Consider the following 18,983-nt stretch of genomic DNA (forward strand, 5'->3'; position numbering starts at 1 on the left):
GGTGTGCGAACAAAAAAAAAGACGAAGTGTTGAGGGGGGGGGGGGGGGGGCGCGGCTGCACAAATTGGATAGATGAAACATTTTGAATAAGTTGCTTGAGTAAAGTCTACTCAATCACCCGAGCAAAATATTAGAATCTGTTCAGTTATGATTCCATACCATACTACACACTTTCAAACCACAACCGCCATTTATAGAATACTTGTGAGCTCAAAGCTTGTATGGCAGAAAATAATGTAGCACAGTACAAAAGCTTTACTTTGAAATACTATATTTCCAGTTCTTGGCGCTTTTACTGGAGCCAGTACTTTTTACAAAATACGATCCCCTGTAGTAATTTTTGTTGTTTGAATATGAAATACAGCTGAAGTTTTCAAGGCCTCAAAAGTTTTCATCCAATCGCATGTTGGTTCGTTTCGGGACTGAGTATTTCATGACGATTCAAATTTGAACGATGTGTTCAACATCACTTGGGAGCATGTCATCGTTGGCCGCACTGATGACTGCGGTTGTGCAGCCGATACGAGAAAGAAGCAATCAAAGCCGATTGTTCACGGGAAATCAAAGACATCGAGGTCAGCGGGAAGCGACGACTCACCTTCTTTCTAGCAAACTGGAGGTCTTGGTAGATGCCGGATCGCAAAAAGCGTGCATAGCTGTCACTTTTCATGAGTGTGAATATGTGCTCCTGAAATGGAAGGGGAAGACAGATGAAGGGTGTGTTGGAAGGCGTTCACACTTGAACACACCGTGAACAAGAACTGTCCACGGAGGGTGGACCAATGGAGGCAACAAAAGTTGGGGACCGCTGATTTAGACAACCTCAAACTTTTCCCGAGCCACAACTGTGAGAGTATTGCCCTTTATGCCCGTCAGGTGTCGTCAAAGGGTGACTTGTTTCAATTCAGTCTAATGTGCTCAACTTATTTAGACTCACGCAGTAAATGTTCAAATGATATCACTTTCTCCTGTATATTTAAAGCTTTTATGGCAATAGTTTGAGGCAATAAATCAATTCGTTTGTTTCCCATTATTTCCTGTGGGAAACTTTCAATCGGAACAAAGAAACAGATGAGACAGTTTTCGACATCATATATGAATTTTGGAGTCGAGTTGATCTTAGAGTATGTGAGAAACATGGCACGACCATGACCTGAGCATCCTCAAAGCTGTAGCGCCCGGGGTCTTTCAGGTTTTGGCTGGTGCGCTCAAAGCTGTGAGAGTCCAGGTTGATAGAACTTGGCGCCCCCTCGGCTAGAAACTCCTGCCAGATCTCCTGCGCTCTGGCGGGGACATCCTGCAACGGCTGGCGCTTCAGATCCTGCACTGCCAACCAAAATCTGAAACGGTAACATGTGTGCTAACTTCAGTCAACAAAAATAATAAATAGAATCGATGCTTTGAGAAGGAAATGTGGCAATCTCACTTGAGGGTAAAGACAGATCCAGCAGAATGGGACAATGTTGAAAAACGATGAGTTACATTTGTTTTCTTTCTATAATGTGTATCTTATTTAATAAATACTAGTTGAAAAAAAAAAACACACTCAAAAATTGTGACTTTCAAAGTTTGTGGAAGTTAGCCTCCCCCTGAGCTCATGCCAGAACGAAACGACAGTCTCACCGCAAGTTCTCCGAGCTAAATTCAGTCTCCAGGAACTTCAGGAACTGATCTCTTCCTGCTGGGTCTTTGAGCGCTTCCTCCAAGGAGAAGCCCCACTTCTTCACTCGCTGCTGGGTGGGGTCGTGACTATTCCAAAGAGAAACAAAAAGAACACCCACCATGTCATAACACTGACATTCTTCAACCCCATTCAATGTCTATGTTGAACGGGGAGCGGAGAGCGTGGAATGGAGAGTTGCTTGTCGAGGTGTGACTCAAATCAAAATCAAAAACTCTCTGGTAGACCGTTACGTAAACACTTCCCAATATAGGTGGGCTGGCCACAGTGATGCTGTCACATGACCCTTTCATGCTGCGTGAGGGCGGTATGAAAAAAGGATTTAAGGTCCAGCAATGGTAGCAAACGGGCCTCAGAAGTTGTCTGTAAGTTGGCCGATTGGAAGACAAGATGCCAAAAACGTGATTTGCAGTCGACTTCAAGCTTTACCGCGCCGCATCCACATTTAAAGTCGACTGGTCCGTTCAAACCCCGAGCGACTGCTGTTGTTTTAGGGCACTCCAGTTCCACTCTATACCTTGCCTCCAGGTCCCAGAAGGTGGTGTCGTCACTGATCCAGGGGTTGGAGGGCTCAACGGCCGATACAAGCGGGTCGTACTCCAAGAACTGCTCGGTGTAGCCCATGAGACTCTCGGCCACTTTGGAAACCTTCATGCAGTGGCGGCCAAGCTGGAGGTTGAGGAAGCTGATCTGATGGAAAGATGCACTAATGAGAAGTTTAAATAAGGTAAGACGTCATCCGTCTGAGTCCCAGCTGTCGTCATAATGGATGCTGGCCGTTAAGGACGTGCGTGGCGCCATCAATTATCATACCTCCTTCTCAACGTCCTCTTGGGTGAGTTTTCTGGCTGGCGTAGAGCTGATGTGAACTGGACTTGGCTGGCTCTGGCTGTCATCTGGCACCCCGTAAACTGACTGAGGAGAGCGTGGATATGAACGTTTCCTTTGAATGCTCCATTGCAAAAAAAAAAAAAAACACAAAATAATTCTTCCAGCTAGTTTCAGCTCTTCTCACCCTTTTCACCCTGTGTGGGTTCTTTTCTCTGCGACACTTGCGGATGTCCATCTCGGTGGTGTTGACGCAGCCTGGCTGTGGAAGATGGGTGGGAGCGCTTCTGAGTTAGATCACTGTGTTGCAATAACAATGCGCGATCATTGTGCTCAATGGTAAGCTGCTTCTATATTCCAGCTGTGGCCGGCTCTGCATTTGGTACCTGGGCCTTTACTGGAGACTTACCAGACCTTTATACCACCATAATATCACAATCATAGAAATAACAAAAGCAGCAGCATGTAACTGTATATCGAATACAGTTTGGAAACTATTTATCTAAATCTGACCAACACGAATAACGCACAACCAGAGATGCTGTTTAACATGTGCACATCACTACAGATTTTGCTCGTCCAACTTGGCTGTCACAAGTTTTATTCTGACCAATCAGACGATGCCAACGTCATTGTGCGCAAGCTAGCTGGCTCTTGTGCGCAAACTAGCTGGCTCTTGTGAGTTGAATTTGGAATCTAATTAGTAGTTAGACAGTCACATTGTCCATAGTCAGTACTAGAGTACATTGTTACTTTTGCCCATATTTGGTCAGTTCAACATTTTTTCCCACAAATCGATACTTTTGTCAGTTCCCATGTGGGACCAAAGAGCTTGCTCTTTTCCAATGGCCTGAATAGGCCATCAAGAACTGCACCACATTTATAAACAACAACAACAACAAAATTGCCTGAGCGATCTGCATAGGAAGGAGATATTTTTCAAGTTTTCCGTCCTTTCTCATTTGATTGCTTTTCAGTTTTACAACTTTTGGGAGTGACTCACCACTGGTCGATGGACATCCCAGAAGGCCCTCTCTTGGCTATCCAGGACCTTCCTGTCTGCCTTGTCCTTCTTTCTGTCAATTCTGACGAAAAGACAAAAAAAAAAAATAAAAATGCAGTTAGGGCTTAAAAAAAGTGGGAGCCCCACCACTCGATTTCATATGTTCTGTTTTGTCGTTTCTCAGGTTGTCGCAGAAATGGTATAGTGTGGTGTAAACGAAAGGAGTTTTGTTCCGAAGAAATCTGATTGCATACACCAGTTGAAAGGCAGAAGCAGCAAAACCGTAATTAGGAGTATGTTTTTTTGTCTTCACTTCTAGGCCATACATGTAAAAAATTTTACATACGTAACAGACGGCTTTGCAAAAACAAAAAACAACAAACAAAAAAACCCAAATAATTCAAATGGCTCAAAACGACTAAAAGTCAGCCATTATTTTTTTAAAGTGGGTCGTTATTCGAAAAATGGAACTTGAATGAAAATGTGTTGGCACATGATCGTCAACAGAGGGCAGTGTTGGAAAAATAAACTCAGTCATGTGAGTGGATGAGGAATATTTGGAGTTCAGACCAAAAGTGGGGTAGACAAGGAAAACATGCAAGCAGCGACTGCTTTTCTTTTCATTTATATAAAGTAATAGCAATCACACAGTGATGCCTCACATGACTCACTTGACTTGAGCTTCGGCCTGCAAGAAGATGAACTCCCACTTCCTGGCGAAAGCCCGCTGCAGTCGGGCAAGGTTCTCCTGCAGGACCCAGTTGCACAGCGTGAGGGAACAATCCATTCGAATCCCATGGAACATTATTCACAACAGTGTTCATTGGGATACCAGAGGAAATGTCCAATTTTACATCTGGAAATGATTTGATTTTACTCATTATTAATTATTCCTCAACCATCATGGCTAATTCGGACAAATTGGTTATTTCAGAGGTCATATATAAATGGGTGCCCTTTGAAGAAGTAGCTTAAAGTTTCAAAAATGTTGGTGAACCCTGCACGAGAGTTAAAACCACATTTTTTTTGTAGTCGACTATAGGACAAAAGTTGTTCATCAATGAATGAATTGATATTGTCACGCACAGTACAGCGGTGCGGCTTTTTATGAGACACTGGCTGGCTTCACATGAAGACATTTGATCTGAACAGGCACAGAAATATACAACTCACCATTAGTGGTTTTAATAAGCTGACGTCCTGCCCATGTTTCTCTCCAAGTGACGGGTAATGTAAATTGGCCGATAAGAAGACGACATTTCCAAAAACATTTCAAGTGATTACTCATCGATGAGTTAAACGTAAATGCACAGGGGTAAAGTGGATTAAATCGGTTCAAAGCCAAACACACATTTTGAGATATTTTTGTTTGGCGACACGCCGAGAGATTTCCCGAATGTTAATCATGTGGTCTGTCTCAATAAAAAGGTTGGAAAACACTGGATAAGATTATCACGCTAACGACTAGACGCTTTTGAAGGTTCACAAGACCTGGTCGCAATCTGCACACATACCGATTGTATTCTGGTGTATGTAATAAAAGTGCCCAGTAAGCATCTGTGATCAGAGCAACACATGACCCCGTTGCAAAGAGAGAAAACACTTGGATTAACATCAAGCGAGTGTTAAACAGGGAGCCTGATGAGGCCCCCCGGCCATAAAGTGACCTGGATATGCGAGAGGGGAAGTATGCTGGACAATCGTCGCAAAATCGTTGGGAATATTAACGCACACTGGAACGCTGTTGTATGATAATGCGAGCTCAGTGAGATGGTCAGTAATTCTTTTGATAACTAACTGTACCACTTGTTGCTCCTAAAAAATATATACATCTATACAAAAATGCATTTGCTAGATGACATAAAGTCTTGAAGTGTAAAACGTTAGCGAGCAAATACTTACAGACTCATAATCGGCGAGCTCCAGCCTGGCTTTGTTCTGCATGGTGCGCTTGCACAGGTAGATGGCTGCAGGGCCACATAGCAATGGAGCATGGAAAGGGCGCAAGAGTTAGTTTGAGATTACAAAACTTACAACTTACAACTTAAACAATTTTTTGCCAGCCCTACTAGGGGGCCGCATAGGCCGCACCCTTCCTAACCAGATACAGTATATGACAAAAAAGTATTTTTAACTCTTTCCGGGTCAGCGGTTACTACAGTGGACAGCTAATCAGGTTATTAGGTTATCATTATTTGTGCATGAAAGGGTTAAATGGGAGTGGGTTTTTATTTATTTTTTTTGTTTTGTTTTTTTTACATTAGACCAATGTACAGAACATTTATTTTTAATTGTTTCATTGCTGTCGATTTTTATAAAGCACAATACCATGGAGTGTTCATTTTATTTTTTTTCCCTCCAATTTCCAAATTCCTTGTGTGAAAGAAGTTTCTGATCATGACAGACACCAGAGGGACAGGGCTTTGGGACACCCCAGTCATAATCTTAACTCATCAATATATGAAAACTTTTGGGACGACTCAATTTGAGGAGGACAGTTTGGGGGAAGGTCTTTTTTTGTTCCAAAATGACAGACCTAGTCGACAAAGCATGGCAAGACTCAAGCAGCGAGTTCCAGTCAAGAGGCGGCCAGCAGCATTATGGACCAACTGGAAATGCTGAATGGAGGATTGCCTGACTCCAAAGTAAAGTGCATGACAGTAATACAGCCGAGATGTGACGAAGGCAATAAAATTACCTGTATTAATATTTTACTGTTAAAAGTGAGTGACCAACCAATGATTCGAAACTTCTCATTTTCATCTTCTTACAACACAAGTACTCCTGATATTTTTTCCTATACAGCGTACATTAAATTGCCCCTCTCAATCGTTGTCGTTTTCTGATTTACGATGTGTGACTCACCATAGTCTGTGTTCTCAGGCTCCCAGCAGTTTGAAGGCCAGTAGTACGGAGACTGGAAACAGAAGGATACAGCTTTGATTTTTCTTCTTGTAAAATCCACATTGCATTCTTTAGTGTCGGGGCAAAAAAAATAAAAAATTTGAATTCTTAGTTTGATGCGCCGCGTCGTATCTACGAGAGCGCTATACTCCGCTATCCATATTTAATTATCTCTTGCAACCAATGTTACGCACACGCAAATTCATTCCCAAGTGTGTTAATAATGCATTACTCCTATCTCGCATGCATTCTTAATAGCGGAGCAGAATTAGAACTTGGTGATATTGAACCATCTTTTGGTTTGCAATCTTTCAGCCGCACATTGTCAAAAAAGGAAAGCGGGTGACGATTTGGCTTGTTTTGCTAACGAACACACTGATGAACGACCTTTTTCATCTGCATTTAATCTGCATGTCAACTTTGCAACAGGGAGAGGTGCAGACACCTTAATAGCCAGAAACAGATGCAGATCATTAAATCTCTCCCTGTGTAGCAACGACCGGCAAATAAAGGTTACTGCTCAGGGCTGCATTAAAAAAATATATATTTTAAAGCAGCTGCTGTAGGTCAAAACTCATTCTATCTGACGTGATCTAACACGATAAATCCGCTTACCTTGTTATTCCGATGGCCTAAGAATGCACGTGGGGATTCGGTCACCTGAAAGCGGTAAAGGGTGCCGTCATCTTTGAGCGCCAGGACGTGGTCAGAGATGGGGAAGATGTAGCCGTGAGCAGCAATCAGACTTCCCAAGTGGATGGCCTCAGCTATGGAGACAAGGGTGGCTTAAAAAAAAAAAAAAAAAAAAAAAAACGGAGCACCAGTGTGCTTGCACGTAATGACTTGCACCATGCACATACCTGGATCGTCTATCGAGAGATTTTTCATCAGCCATTGAACAATGTCCACCCCTGTTCAGAGGGAGAAAATTGCTTTAAAACGGGTCACAGTGCCATGGCTGTCACGCGTTGCACAAAGGTTGCAATCTAAAAGAGACATTTGCTTGGGTTCCAGGTCACAACGGTCGAAAACGGCCATTTCAGAGGACTTCAAGCCAGGTGCAAGAACTTGGGAAAAGTAAAGGGGGAAAAAAATGGATTTCTACACCCGCTAAATTCACATTTTCAATGTACAGGTGAAATGAGACGGCCTTGGGTGAGTCGAAAATTCCCAACAATATAGGATTCGAAATTAATATGCTGGAGGGGGAAGATGTTGAAGTGACTTATTTCATATTGACCCATTAAAAAAATAAAGCGAAATATGTGTACAGTATATAAATACGCATACAATACAAAAGGAAAAAAATAAGTAGGCCACCATTTTCTTTTGGAATATGCATTTTATATTTAATACAAAGCACTGGGTGTTTTGGGAGTTTTTACTTGAGTACAGTGACACTTAACCACTGAGATCATGAGGTGTGCCGTTTGGAAGAATCGGATTTCACTTAAATGGTCCTAAAATGTACTCCAAATGTTTCTTTAGTCATCAGTCTACGCTTGCAACGTATAGTGACAGGCAGAACCATCAAATTCTCTTCCGGTAAATAACAGAAGGTACAATTAAGATGTGAATCCACATGTTGCCAGTCTCACAACAGAAGACTCTTAAGTCATGGCACGTACTCACTCAGAAAAAAAAAATGCAAGTAAATTGGAGAGATCATTTCAGTACACAATTCGATGTTTGTTCAGTGGAGTGTTATGAGACTCTTTCAATGTCGATTTTTTTTTTTTTTTTTGGGTAATAAAGGCTGGGTAAACACTGGTGCGTCTGTCACCCTTCCTCTTTCTGCAATGATGCCCTTTAAGGATGCACCTTACAGCAACGGGAGTCAAACTTTTTACACCAAGTACCACCTCAAAAAAACAAGAGGTTCTTCCGCGTACCACCACAACGAACAACATTCAAGTCATGTTCAAGTAGGGCCGGGTATTCAACAAAATGAGGTATAATTGCGAAAAGAAATCCTGTATTTAATATTTAGCCATTGTTATAGCTCTGAAAATAAAAATGACTAAAGTACAGCAAAAGTTTTGTACATAAAAAAACCCCGTAATTTTTAAAAAGTGTTGAAATGCTAACGTATCAAACTTAAGTCAAATACAACTAAATTTTACTTCAACTGTACTAGATTACAGTTCTGCACAGGTTGAATATTTAATACAGTGAGTCGTAGGAGTAGCAGCACACTGAGTATGACTGACAAATAAGGTTGAACTCGCTGAACTCTGCCTAGCAACAAGTCTGGACTTCATGTGCCCAGGGAAAACAATACTTTTACTATTGTAATCGTTCCTGATACTTCAAGTTCTTTGTATGATGTAAGAAACCGACATTTAAAAAGCAGCAAATCAATCCTATTTACACTAGTTTTCCTGGCATATACCCAACCATGATTTTTCACATTAAAAAAAAAACATCACTGAGCAAAGCTACAGGTCATAACCGTCTAAACGTGGAATTGCTTTCTCTGCTCCTGGACAGCACAATGTTTGCTTCATGTGCTCGTCAGCGGCGCGAGATTGAACGGCCGCCGGGTTGAGGAGTGACTCAAAGAGCCAGGGGACAAAGATGATTCATGGAAGGCACACATGGAAGGATCGCGGGTGCCTACGTATAAAAACAGCAGAGGGGGCAAGTAGCGGCATTACTCCGCGACAAGGTCAGCGGCCCACTCCGGGCGCTCTCCTCAGTGACAGTGGTCTTATGAGCAACGACATCACCAGTTTCCAGCTGTGACAGCAGCAAACTAAAGCCGCCCACCAAAAGGTCACGTTAGCTTGATTTAGCGTTAGCGACTCATACGTTTGTCGGGACCGAGGGCGGCTTCACTGATGCCGAACGTGGACACAATGTGTTGCGCTCACCTGATACCACACTGGGGATTTTGGACAGGAAGCTTTTGACAGTACGGATGGCGACACCTCCAGCTTTCTCATCTTGTATTCTTGAGACGATGTTCTCAATCTGGAAGGAGGTTCGCATGTTATCACAACGTATGGATTTTGTTTGAACACTTATCGGTCAGGTTAAACTTGACCGGTTTGGGCGACAGGAATAAAAAAAAAAAAAAAACAAGTTATTCTTTTACCCGGAAATTTTCCGTAAGGGTCCTAACATACACAAAACTAAATATTTTTACGTCACTCTTTTGTACAAGCACGCCATTGTTTGTGTACACTAAGGCTGTTGTTTCAAATTTACTAAAATGGATGTTGGATTTGCTGGTGGGGGGGGATCAGAGGGAAATAGTAGTGGTGCTAATCTTGTAACTGTCATAAGTATCACAAATATACGGATCCATGCTTTGAACGTTTACCGAGTCATCTGTTCGCTTGACAACATGGACATCATTTGGGAATCACTTCAACTCCCAAGACGACGACACAGCCAGGAGTCCTTTTGCCCTCATGTAATAATGGAGCTTAGAGTTGCGGCACGGTGAGAAGCAGCCATTACCTGCCTTCAGGATGACGCCACATCGGACCCAGTTAACGGAAAGAGGCGCCTCCTATCTCTTGGATGTAGGCACTTATGGCAGCTGTGGAGGACCTCGGAGAACGGAACATGGTTGCGACCACGCAATAACGGCTCTTTTGTTCCTCGCTCTAACCATTATCTCAAGGACACTTGTGTATCTCACAAGCGTATATATAAACACACACACAAACACACACACACACACATTATGCATACAAACGCATTCTGCACACTCAGGCGGTATCTTTGGATTCGTAGCATGTGTGCGCAAATTGGTATGAAGGTCCAAAGCCTTAAAAAGCAGAGGCACAATCCATCTAACCTTTAATCACTTACAGTGGAGGCAAACAACCCCCCACACTCACATCCATTTACTGCCTATGATCAATTTAGTCTTCAGTTAACCTACCGATTATTTTCGTGATTAAAAATTGGCAGCATTTAACACTTTACGGGATTTCAGGATTTAGCCAACAAATGTATTAAACACATTCTTCCATCAAGTACTGGAAAAGCAGGACATGTGCCTTGTGTCTGCAATTTGGTGGCAATTTTTCAATTTTGTCATACCATTTCTTTCATTTTTTTTTTTTTCGCCCCCATGTGCCATTTTGACCTCTGAGACATACTGGGTGAATAATGAATGTGTTCCAGCTGGTGTGTGATGCTCTGCGGGGTGAGGTGAGAATAAATCCCCCCCTCCTAAAACATGACACACACACACACACACACACACACACACACACACACACACACACACACACACACACACACACGGTTGTGTTGCCAAATCACGATGTATCTGACACTGAGTGCAGAGGAAAGCTCAACACGACAGACTGAAACCTTTGGAACGTAAAGGTGGGCAAGTGGGCGTGGGAGGGGTTATCCCAGGTGCACCATCATAATCCACTGTACTTACACGTCAAATCTTGGCCATTTGTATGGTAACCACAAGTGAAGCGCCATCCGCCAAACATATTTATAAAATTGCCATCGCCACAGGAACAACCAGCCAAACGAAGCCCTTTTTTTTGTCCACAATCAGCTCCCGCTGCTAAAATACAGTACAGTACAGTACTTGGAAGTACAGTGTATCGAAATTTGTGACACCTAGTGGTGAACGAATAGATTGCAAGGACCTAAATTTGAAGCGCGTGCATTTTGAAGGATGGGCACTACGGTGACCCAAAGAGACCATACTTTGCATATTTATCACCACCTTGTTTTAGCACTAGAGCTAGCGAAAACGTAATCCCAAGAGATTTCTAGCAATTTATCGAGAGGAGTAAGTGCATGGCCATTTTACACTTGCTTTATACGTATATGTAGTTATGAATATGAGGAACTTCGATTACCAAATTTGATTCCTTCGGGTATCTGTAGCAAAAAGATGGTGTCGAAAAATGCCAGCCTCCTGTCGGGGAATCGCACTCTATGTAATATAATTAGCCATTACTTCACCGACAATAACTTTTAAATATTACGTTGATGTGATAGAACATTTTTTGCATATTTAATTTTTTGTGTGTTTTTTAAAAGAATACACATTGAATAATCAACTTTTTTTTCACACTGTCACTTTAAAACAAAACATTGGAGTAAATGGCTTTCATTATAATCCCTGTAATCATTTGTCCAGATGGATTGTAAAAGCACTAAGATTAATTGAGTGAATGCAGATGACGAACAACAAATCCCTCAAATGCAAATGATGTTCTGAGTCGTTTGGAAAGTTGAGCATATCTCAGACAAACGCCACTAGCTAAGTGACATAATTTGCACTTGCTACACAACCACAAGCCTATCCCATTGAGAATTACCATTGGCATTCGTGAAGAGTAACTAAGTACAAATACTTAGTCACTGGATGGAACACTTTGTTTTTCTAGGCATCCAATTCTTTTCTTGAGTATTTGAAAACATTTGAACGTTCTTCTCCTTTATGTTTATGTTTTTTTCCAACTTCATATATGATGCAAATTAAATGGAGACGAAGTTAACCGTGGGTGAGAAAGCTCAACAGATTTGGAGAAGCAAAATATTCCTCATCCTTGGCATCATTAAAGGGAATTTGTTGAGGCAGGGTGCTCCAAACATTTGTGGTGAAGGAATCTCAGCCTCAAAATCATGAGCTGCTAGCGTTCAAAAATGGTCTAATCTGGAAAAAAAATAAACACAAACTGTATTTATTTAGGGTTTGTTATTTCAGAATGTTAGCAAAGCTATTGCAACACGCTTTGGTAGCATTAAACCAACACTAGCTAGCTCTTGATATAAACGAACTTTTGTTGGACCGAGTTATCAAAAACTTACTTTCCAAGTGTGCTCTTAAGGAGTCAAATAACTACTTTTGCCTTTTTTTTTCTTTCAACACACATATCTTTATTTCAACTCAAATAGAGACTGCGAGTATTCATCACCTTTATTTACTTTTTGCCATTGCTTGAAGACACTGGTGACTGCTACACTAATTTCAAAGCTCATGCAGCTTTCAATTTTCTGCCTTCAAATTTCAGAGCTTTTCCTTCACATCAGGCGTTGCCCTGCGGAAATCCCAATTTAATGATCTCCAACTTGATTGCCCGCCGAGTCGGAAGCTTCTCGGGGGTGCAACGCCCTGAGATCCAGAAGTGTCCAGCTGGGATGCCGCGCCACACTTTGAACCAATCACATGTAAACGTTGAATCGGTGAGTGTTAAGGACACCAGTGGCTTGTCTCGGCCAAATAAGGATCCCTACAGAGGAGCATTCAGATGGACGAGTATTTGTGTGCGTCTGTATGGCAACTGTGATAAGAGGAGCTCAGCAATTAAAAGCCTGTCAGTTTCCAGCTCCAGCATGGGTGGCCTTCTAGCTTGACTAAACCATTGTAGATAAAGCTTGGCGTACCTTATTGTCAATGTCAACTCATTCCTGTAAAAGGAAGAAAAGAAAAAAAAAACTCAAGTGGTGAGCAATTAGTTCAGAGCGAAATGCAAAAACACAAGACCAGCTAATCCATGGGGGGGGCGCATGGGGTCACCTTGCTGCTGAGGAGACTCAAGGAGGCCAGAAAAAGATGCTCTCCCCTCTTGTAATTGTCTGTTGTTAGCTACTCCATGTGTTGCTAAGGGCTTGAGTGGAGTAAAAACAGGAGTTTGCACCGATAGTCCACTCAGAGACAAAGTGCCCTGTGCAGATATGAGAGTACAAAAGGGGGGGTTACTAATAAAAGAGCAGCTGTCTGAAGTGAAGTGTATCAGCAGCGTCCTGATTTTGCTCCGAGCACCATGAAGGGGGCCGGGGGTTGCCAAGGGCCTGTCAAAAATGAATCACCACTAGCAAAAAGGTCATTTGCTCGGGAGGGAGCGAATCACATTAGTTCACCAGGGAGATTGCTTACGCAAGCGAGCCATGCAAAAGCAATTTCCATTCAGCGCGGGCTTCTATCAACCTCAAACGCCTTGTCGTCCTCCTGCATTTGCAGCACCTGAGAGACTCTCTCAGCATGACGGCATACATATGCTGAACGAGTCGAACTACTGACGTAAATGGAAAGAGGGACATGCGCCGTATGGGCAGGAGTATCGGGACACCTGGCCATTACGCTCACAGGAAGAGGAACAGATGCAGAGGGTCCCCTGTGGGTTGCCAATGCCCCCCGGGCACCCTTGCGTTTTTGTTGCATTTATAGGCAATAGTTGAAATAGTTTTCGGGGGAATGTCAATTACTTTCGGATTTGCGTTCCTCATGACCGGGCTCGGTCAGTGAACGGCGAAGCCTCTTCCTGAGACCCTGGAACAGGGCAGGCGACCCAGGCAATTGGCCCCGAGGTGAAGGAGGCCTTGAAAGATGGAAGACTTTGCATCGTTCGCTGGGGCATTTCCGAACTCTCAAACTCTAAACTACGACGTATAACTCATTGAAAAGAAAACATTAATTGCATTAACCATCAAGCACAATTGGCATTTTTGGTTTTAAGCGAGTCACGAGTCAATATGCCTTCACTGTTGGGGATTTCATTTATTTGGTTGTGTCTTGATCATTTTTTAAAATATAATGTATTTAATTGTGTTCAGTGCTGATAGTTATGCATTTTTCACGTCAATAAAATATATCTTGCTTACCCATATTTTTTTGGAGGGGTGGGGGGGGGGCTTGAACACTTGAATTCAGCTGCCAGGGACCCAAGCGGGATACAATGACAAAAATTCACAAATAGATACCCCACCTAAAAGTTGACTGAATTTGTTTGCTATGATCCAGATTTTTATATTTTTAACTCATAATATCCTGGAAAAAAAAGATTAAAAAAAAAAATAGCCCCCAAAATGCTTGGACATGGTGTGCGCCACAGCTTTACAACCAATACCAATTACTACTTTCCCATTAGACATTTTATTACAATTTTGGCGAGTATTTGAAAACTTGTTTCTTTCTTGCGCGCATGGCATGCACGGGTGTGTGTCGTCATTTTCTTTGCTTCATTTACGTATCCAACTAGTCAACGCTTGCTCTCTGGGCTCAGTCACAGTTCCGAGCGTTACGCAACTTTAACAGGCGCCTAAATGTGAAGAAGAAAGTCGAAGAGACTGCGACAGTGGATAACGCCGAGCTATTTTGAGGGAAGCTGCTCACAGTTGAAAGCCGCTATGGGAGCCTCACACTCCCCACAAGTCGCTTTATCTCGTTGCCAATTTAGTAGCGCGACTGCTCATCTGGGCTAGCAGACGCTCGTCTTTGGAGGAGCGAGAGGCAACTGAATTGAAGTTCCAATCTCTCGCGCCCGATACGTCTTCATTTCGAGACTCCTGGTGTGATATTTGCAGGGGGACCGGTTTGACGGGATGAAACATGAGGACCATCTGTCTTGCATTGATGTTCATCCCTCCCGTTGACAGTTTTTGCCGGTGAGGTCTGCTGGTAATTGGGTCAGAGAGGAGAGGAAAGTAAAGTGTCTCAGCCGCTGGAGACATCGCGTTCGGAGCGTTTGTGCGAGGAGTCAAGAGGCTAGCGAGCAAGATTTAGCCTTCACACACTTTCTTGTCAATATTGACGGCAGATTTGAACTGTGAGGGCTGGCAACATGGAGGTGAAAGCACTCGTCTCACGCATGCACATCCATCAGAAAGTCCTTTTGTTGGAGCCCCACCAACCGCCGGGCCCCAAATTACAACTCGCTTTGCGTTTGTGTTGTAAACGTTTGGACGAGAAAAAATGAAGTCATTGTTCCCAGCCAATGTTATAAAATAAGTCGAGTGAAATTCCATTTTTGATGTAAAAGATGGTCTTTTGGCATAAAATGAACGAGTGGATCAGGAAGTGCGGCAGAGATGGGGCTCGTTTGCCGGCTACACATATAATTAATATATGTCCTAAAAAAACAAACAAAAAAAGCTTTAAGACCACCAAATGAAACAGAGTCCAACCTACCCAACGGCAACTACAACATTGCAACGTTGATTTGAATTCAATGAATTCAGCTTCCAAAGCAGCCCATGGTGAGAAAAGGTTGTTGGCTGCTGCATTCGAACACAACAGAGACTGCTCTTTGGCTTGTTGTGTCAAATCCTGGTGTGCAGGGACCCCTGTCCAATTAATCTAGATCATTTTAATCAATCGTGTCTCTCCCTTCTGCTGTTTGCGTTGCCATATGTTCCCGGCAGGAGACTTTCTACATTGAGCATCTCCTGCATACTCGCATGCAATAAGCTCAGCTTCTCTTGACCTTTCAATATGCATGGATTTTCCTGTCCTTGTTGGCGGTGTAAGGAAAGGACACATTATTACTTGCTGTGGTCCGACTGTCACACACGCACGCGCACATTGCAAACTTGACCTTACTCTTACCTGTGCTTTTTCGAGCCAAGAGAGAGGAGAGCTTTGCAAGTCATTAGACCTCATTCGCTAATAAATGCGCAGATATGCACAGGTTCAGTTTGTACTCTAAATTACAGTCTGACTCAAGGCCAGACTTGGGGAGTAACAGAATACATGTATTGGCGTTACGCATTCAGGATACCATCCATCAATTATCTGAGCCGCTTAACCTCACGTGGACGTGCCGGAGCCTATCCCGGCTGACGTCGGGCAGCGGGCGGGTACACGCTGAACTACCAGGCAATTGCGGCGCACACATCGACAAACAACCTTTCACACTCACAGTCCCATCCAGGGATCCCGGAATCGAACCTTGCACCGCTGCACTGTGAGGCAGGCGTGCGAAACCAATTTACACCGTGCCACGTGTATTCAGGATCCCCAAGCCCACAAAAAAATGTTAGAGGAAAGAAAATGTACTGCGTGTGTATATTTGGTGAAAAATGTGGATTAGTTGCAGGATTCCATTTTTAATACGGGGTGAGACGCCGCAGTTGAGTCATCGCCCGCTCTCAAACAAAACTGGCCAAAACAAGGGATGGATGATGACTGTTTTGTGTTCGTATTTACTGGACAACTTATTCTTTTTGAAATAACATTCACAAAGAAACGTGAACAGTTCTAATCATCCAGACTGGCGCTTAGCTTAGAGGAGCGCTAAGAGCTAGCCGGCTAGCCCAACATCTGCAACTTGTAAATACTTAATTGCTGTCACGAATCACGCACAGTTTTACTATTTAAACACCATCATCTGCTTAACTCGTCACCGAGAATAAAATATATCTCCACCTGGGGTTGAAATAATTTTTTCCTCCCACTCTTTTCAACAAACATTTGTGCGTCAAACAGGCGTGCGCAAGTAGAAAAAGAAAATGAGAATTCCATTCAAATAAAGTTGATGTTTTGTTCGAGCCTTGTGAGATGTGCTTTTCTCCTGCCATCATATTAAAAAAAAAAAAAAAGTTCTCACACAACTCCTAACTTATTGTAGCACGTCCTGACAACATGGAACTCAGGTGACCTAAACTGGACCGTCTGCACCACTTTATGGAAACAGCTCACCTGATGAGGATGTTTTTCTTCAACCTTAATAGCTCTGAAATTAAAGAGGCGTGTTCCCCGCTGGGTGACAGATATCCAATATTGGCAATAAAGTCGCGCTACCTCCAACTTGGGCGAGCTAATAAAAATTCCAGTGGCGGGACCGACAGAGGGAAAATCTCACCCTCAAGCACCATGAAGCCACACGCGGCCAAACAGTAATACGCTTTGGTGCCCTCGGTCCCGAAAAAGGACGATTCTTTTCTCCCCGTAGAGGCGCTGGCCATTCGTCTAATTACCATCCTTTTATTGCCATTTAATGAAACTGAACCAAGCCTGAAGTGGTCTGGGCGAAGCGTGCTCAATTTCACAAACGGTCGAAAACATGGAATCAATAGACGGTAAAGCGCTACACGGGTTTTATGGCATTAATGGCCTCGCTCGCTGTTAATTGATTATTAGGTCAACAAAGCACCCGGAGCACGGGCTAATGCACAGAGTGACCACATTGGGCTAGAAATTTAGAAAGCCAGAAATGAAGCCCAAAAATCCAGAATATGAAACGTCGCCACCAAACCGGCTTCAATTATTCAATCCGCTTCCTGGAAAAGGACTTTTAATCCGATCTCGATCTTTGTCAAGATGAAAAGTAGACGAATATGAATCCCACTGTGATTTAATCAAATGTATTGGGGGGGGGAAAAAAAAAGAACTACGCTTCTTTGGCACCCATCTCATTCGGATTTAATTAACGGCAACAATGTAATTGTGGGGACCATGAAATGTGTAATGCAGCAATAAAACACAAGTAGATGTCAGCACCAGTTGAACAAAATGACACAATCTGGTTCCTCACACACCACCCATGCACCTGATCCGACATATCTAATCACATTACACAGTGGAGAGGGGTTAAAAATTAATCACGTCTCAGCTTAGCACAAAACAATTCAGTCACAAAAAAAAAAAAAAAATCTAAGCATTCACGGTCTAAATCTGCGTCATGTGCAGCAACTCTCATACAAAGAGCGGAAGTTGAATTAAAAATACAGTAGTTTTGTCACAAAAGCTTGACACATTGACAACATTCAAAACGATTGCAAAATTTAGGGGCATATTCTCCCGTGCGCTCAAGTCAGAAAAGGCGCGCCGTTGCGCATTTTTGGATGAGAACGATTTGGGATGTTTTTGTTTCCAACCTTTTTTGCAATAGTCGGCATCGCTCACTCAAGCTTCATCGTTTTGATTATTGCGAGCTTAAGCCTACTCAATTTCCATGTTTGTATCACATATTCAAGAACAGATGCGTTGTCTAAAATTACGATACAGTGATGTTGGTTTGACAAGGTGATGAAACCGGTGGAGGGATCAATCAGCTTGTTTTTGTGTGGGATGATCCTTCAGTGTATGGACAATAAATTCAAACATCTGCTCTACAAACTTTAGGAGAAAAGAGAATCTTGCTAATTTGGAGGATTAAAAAAAAAAACCCAAAAAAACCCACCACTTATGATAGATTTGACCTCAGCCATACCAAGTTATTGATGAAACTAACAGAGCGGAAGGAAGTAGGCCCACGGGAAAGTCTCCAAGGACATATCTATTTGTCCAATTTAGGTGGTCAATGCTGGGAAGCATTCTTTGCCACTTTTTAGCTATCAGTTATTAGCATTTTTACATTATTACATTTATATGAACATGTTTTCAACGGCCCGCGATTACATTTGTCACCTGTGAAGTGGATTGAAGAAGGAAAGCTGCTACTGCAACCAATGTCAAATCGAGCATCCTCTCCAAGTTGAAACACGCTGGAGGTCATCAGATTTTCACGTGTGGTGGCACAGCTTAACTGAGCAAGACTAACGGGCAGATCAGTGGCCGGGTCAAGGATCCTGTTCGGGATGCAGGTCCGTGTTCGGGAGCGGAGCCACATGGCGTGGGTCTGGCCTCGCTGGGCTTTCCAACTTGGCAACGTGATTAACAATTGTGACCCGGTGACTCATCCCTGCCTCAGCTTTGACCCAGAGACCATTAGAGAGTCACAACAGACACACACGTGTCAGGATACTGAAGTCCAAGCAAACACTGAGTCACAGCCTCACTTTCAGGCCAGCTCATTTGTACCCACGACTATAAGACACACATAAGGGTCAATTTTTCTCCCGGTCGCCTCGTGC

General features: G+C 43.0%; 1 protein-coding gene across 6 annotated transcripts in view; it reads right to left on the reverse strand.

Moving 5' to 3' along the window:
* The window catches only part of LOC109516077 (regulator of G-protein signaling 6-like), a 34,754-nt gene that overhangs the window by 4,669 nt on the left and 11,102 nt on the right, over window positions 1-18,983 (reverse strand). For 4 of the 6 annotated variants that reach the window (XR_002168291.1, XM_019870278.1, XM_019870280.1 and 1 more), the window contains 13 exons: window positions 9,290-9,389; window positions 7,277-7,327; window positions 7,032-7,183; window positions 6,378-6,429; window positions 5,415-5,479; window positions 4,184-4,260; window positions 3,513-3,594; window positions 2,697-2,771; window positions 2,495-2,596; window positions 2,199-2,371; window positions 1,624-1,749; window positions 1,154-1,340; window positions 599-688 (listed from right to left, as the gene is read on the reverse strand). Coding sequence is in view for 5 of the 6 variants with exons in the window: in XM_019870278.1 (XP_019725837.1) it covers window positions 599-688; window positions 1,154-1,340; window positions 1,624-1,749; window positions 2,199-2,371; window positions 2,495-2,596; window positions 2,697-2,771; window positions 3,513-3,594; window positions 4,184-4,260; window positions 5,415-5,479; window positions 6,378-6,429; window positions 7,032-7,183; window positions 7,277-7,327; window positions 9,290-9,389 (1,332 nt within the window). In the remaining variant the exon portion in view is untranslated. The remainder of the gene's footprint in view (window positions 1-598; window positions 689-1,153; window positions 1,341-1,623; window positions 1,750-2,198; window positions 2,372-2,494; window positions 2,597-2,696; window positions 2,772-3,512; window positions 3,595-4,183; window positions 4,261-5,414; window positions 5,480-6,377; window positions 6,430-7,031; window positions 7,184-7,276; window positions 7,328-9,289; window positions 9,390-18,983) is intronic. The other 2 variants (XM_019870282.1, XM_019870279.1) reach the window with 1 other exon arrangement.

Source organism: Hippocampus comes, unplaced genomic scaffold (assembly GCF_001891065.2).
Source record: "Hippocampus comes isolate QL1 unplaced genomic scaffold, H_comes_QL1_v1.1 scaffold43, whole genome shotgun sequence".
In the NCBI taxonomy this organism is placed as follows: Eukaryota; Metazoa; Chordata; class Actinopteri; order Syngnathiformes; family Syngnathidae; genus Hippocampus; species Hippocampus comes.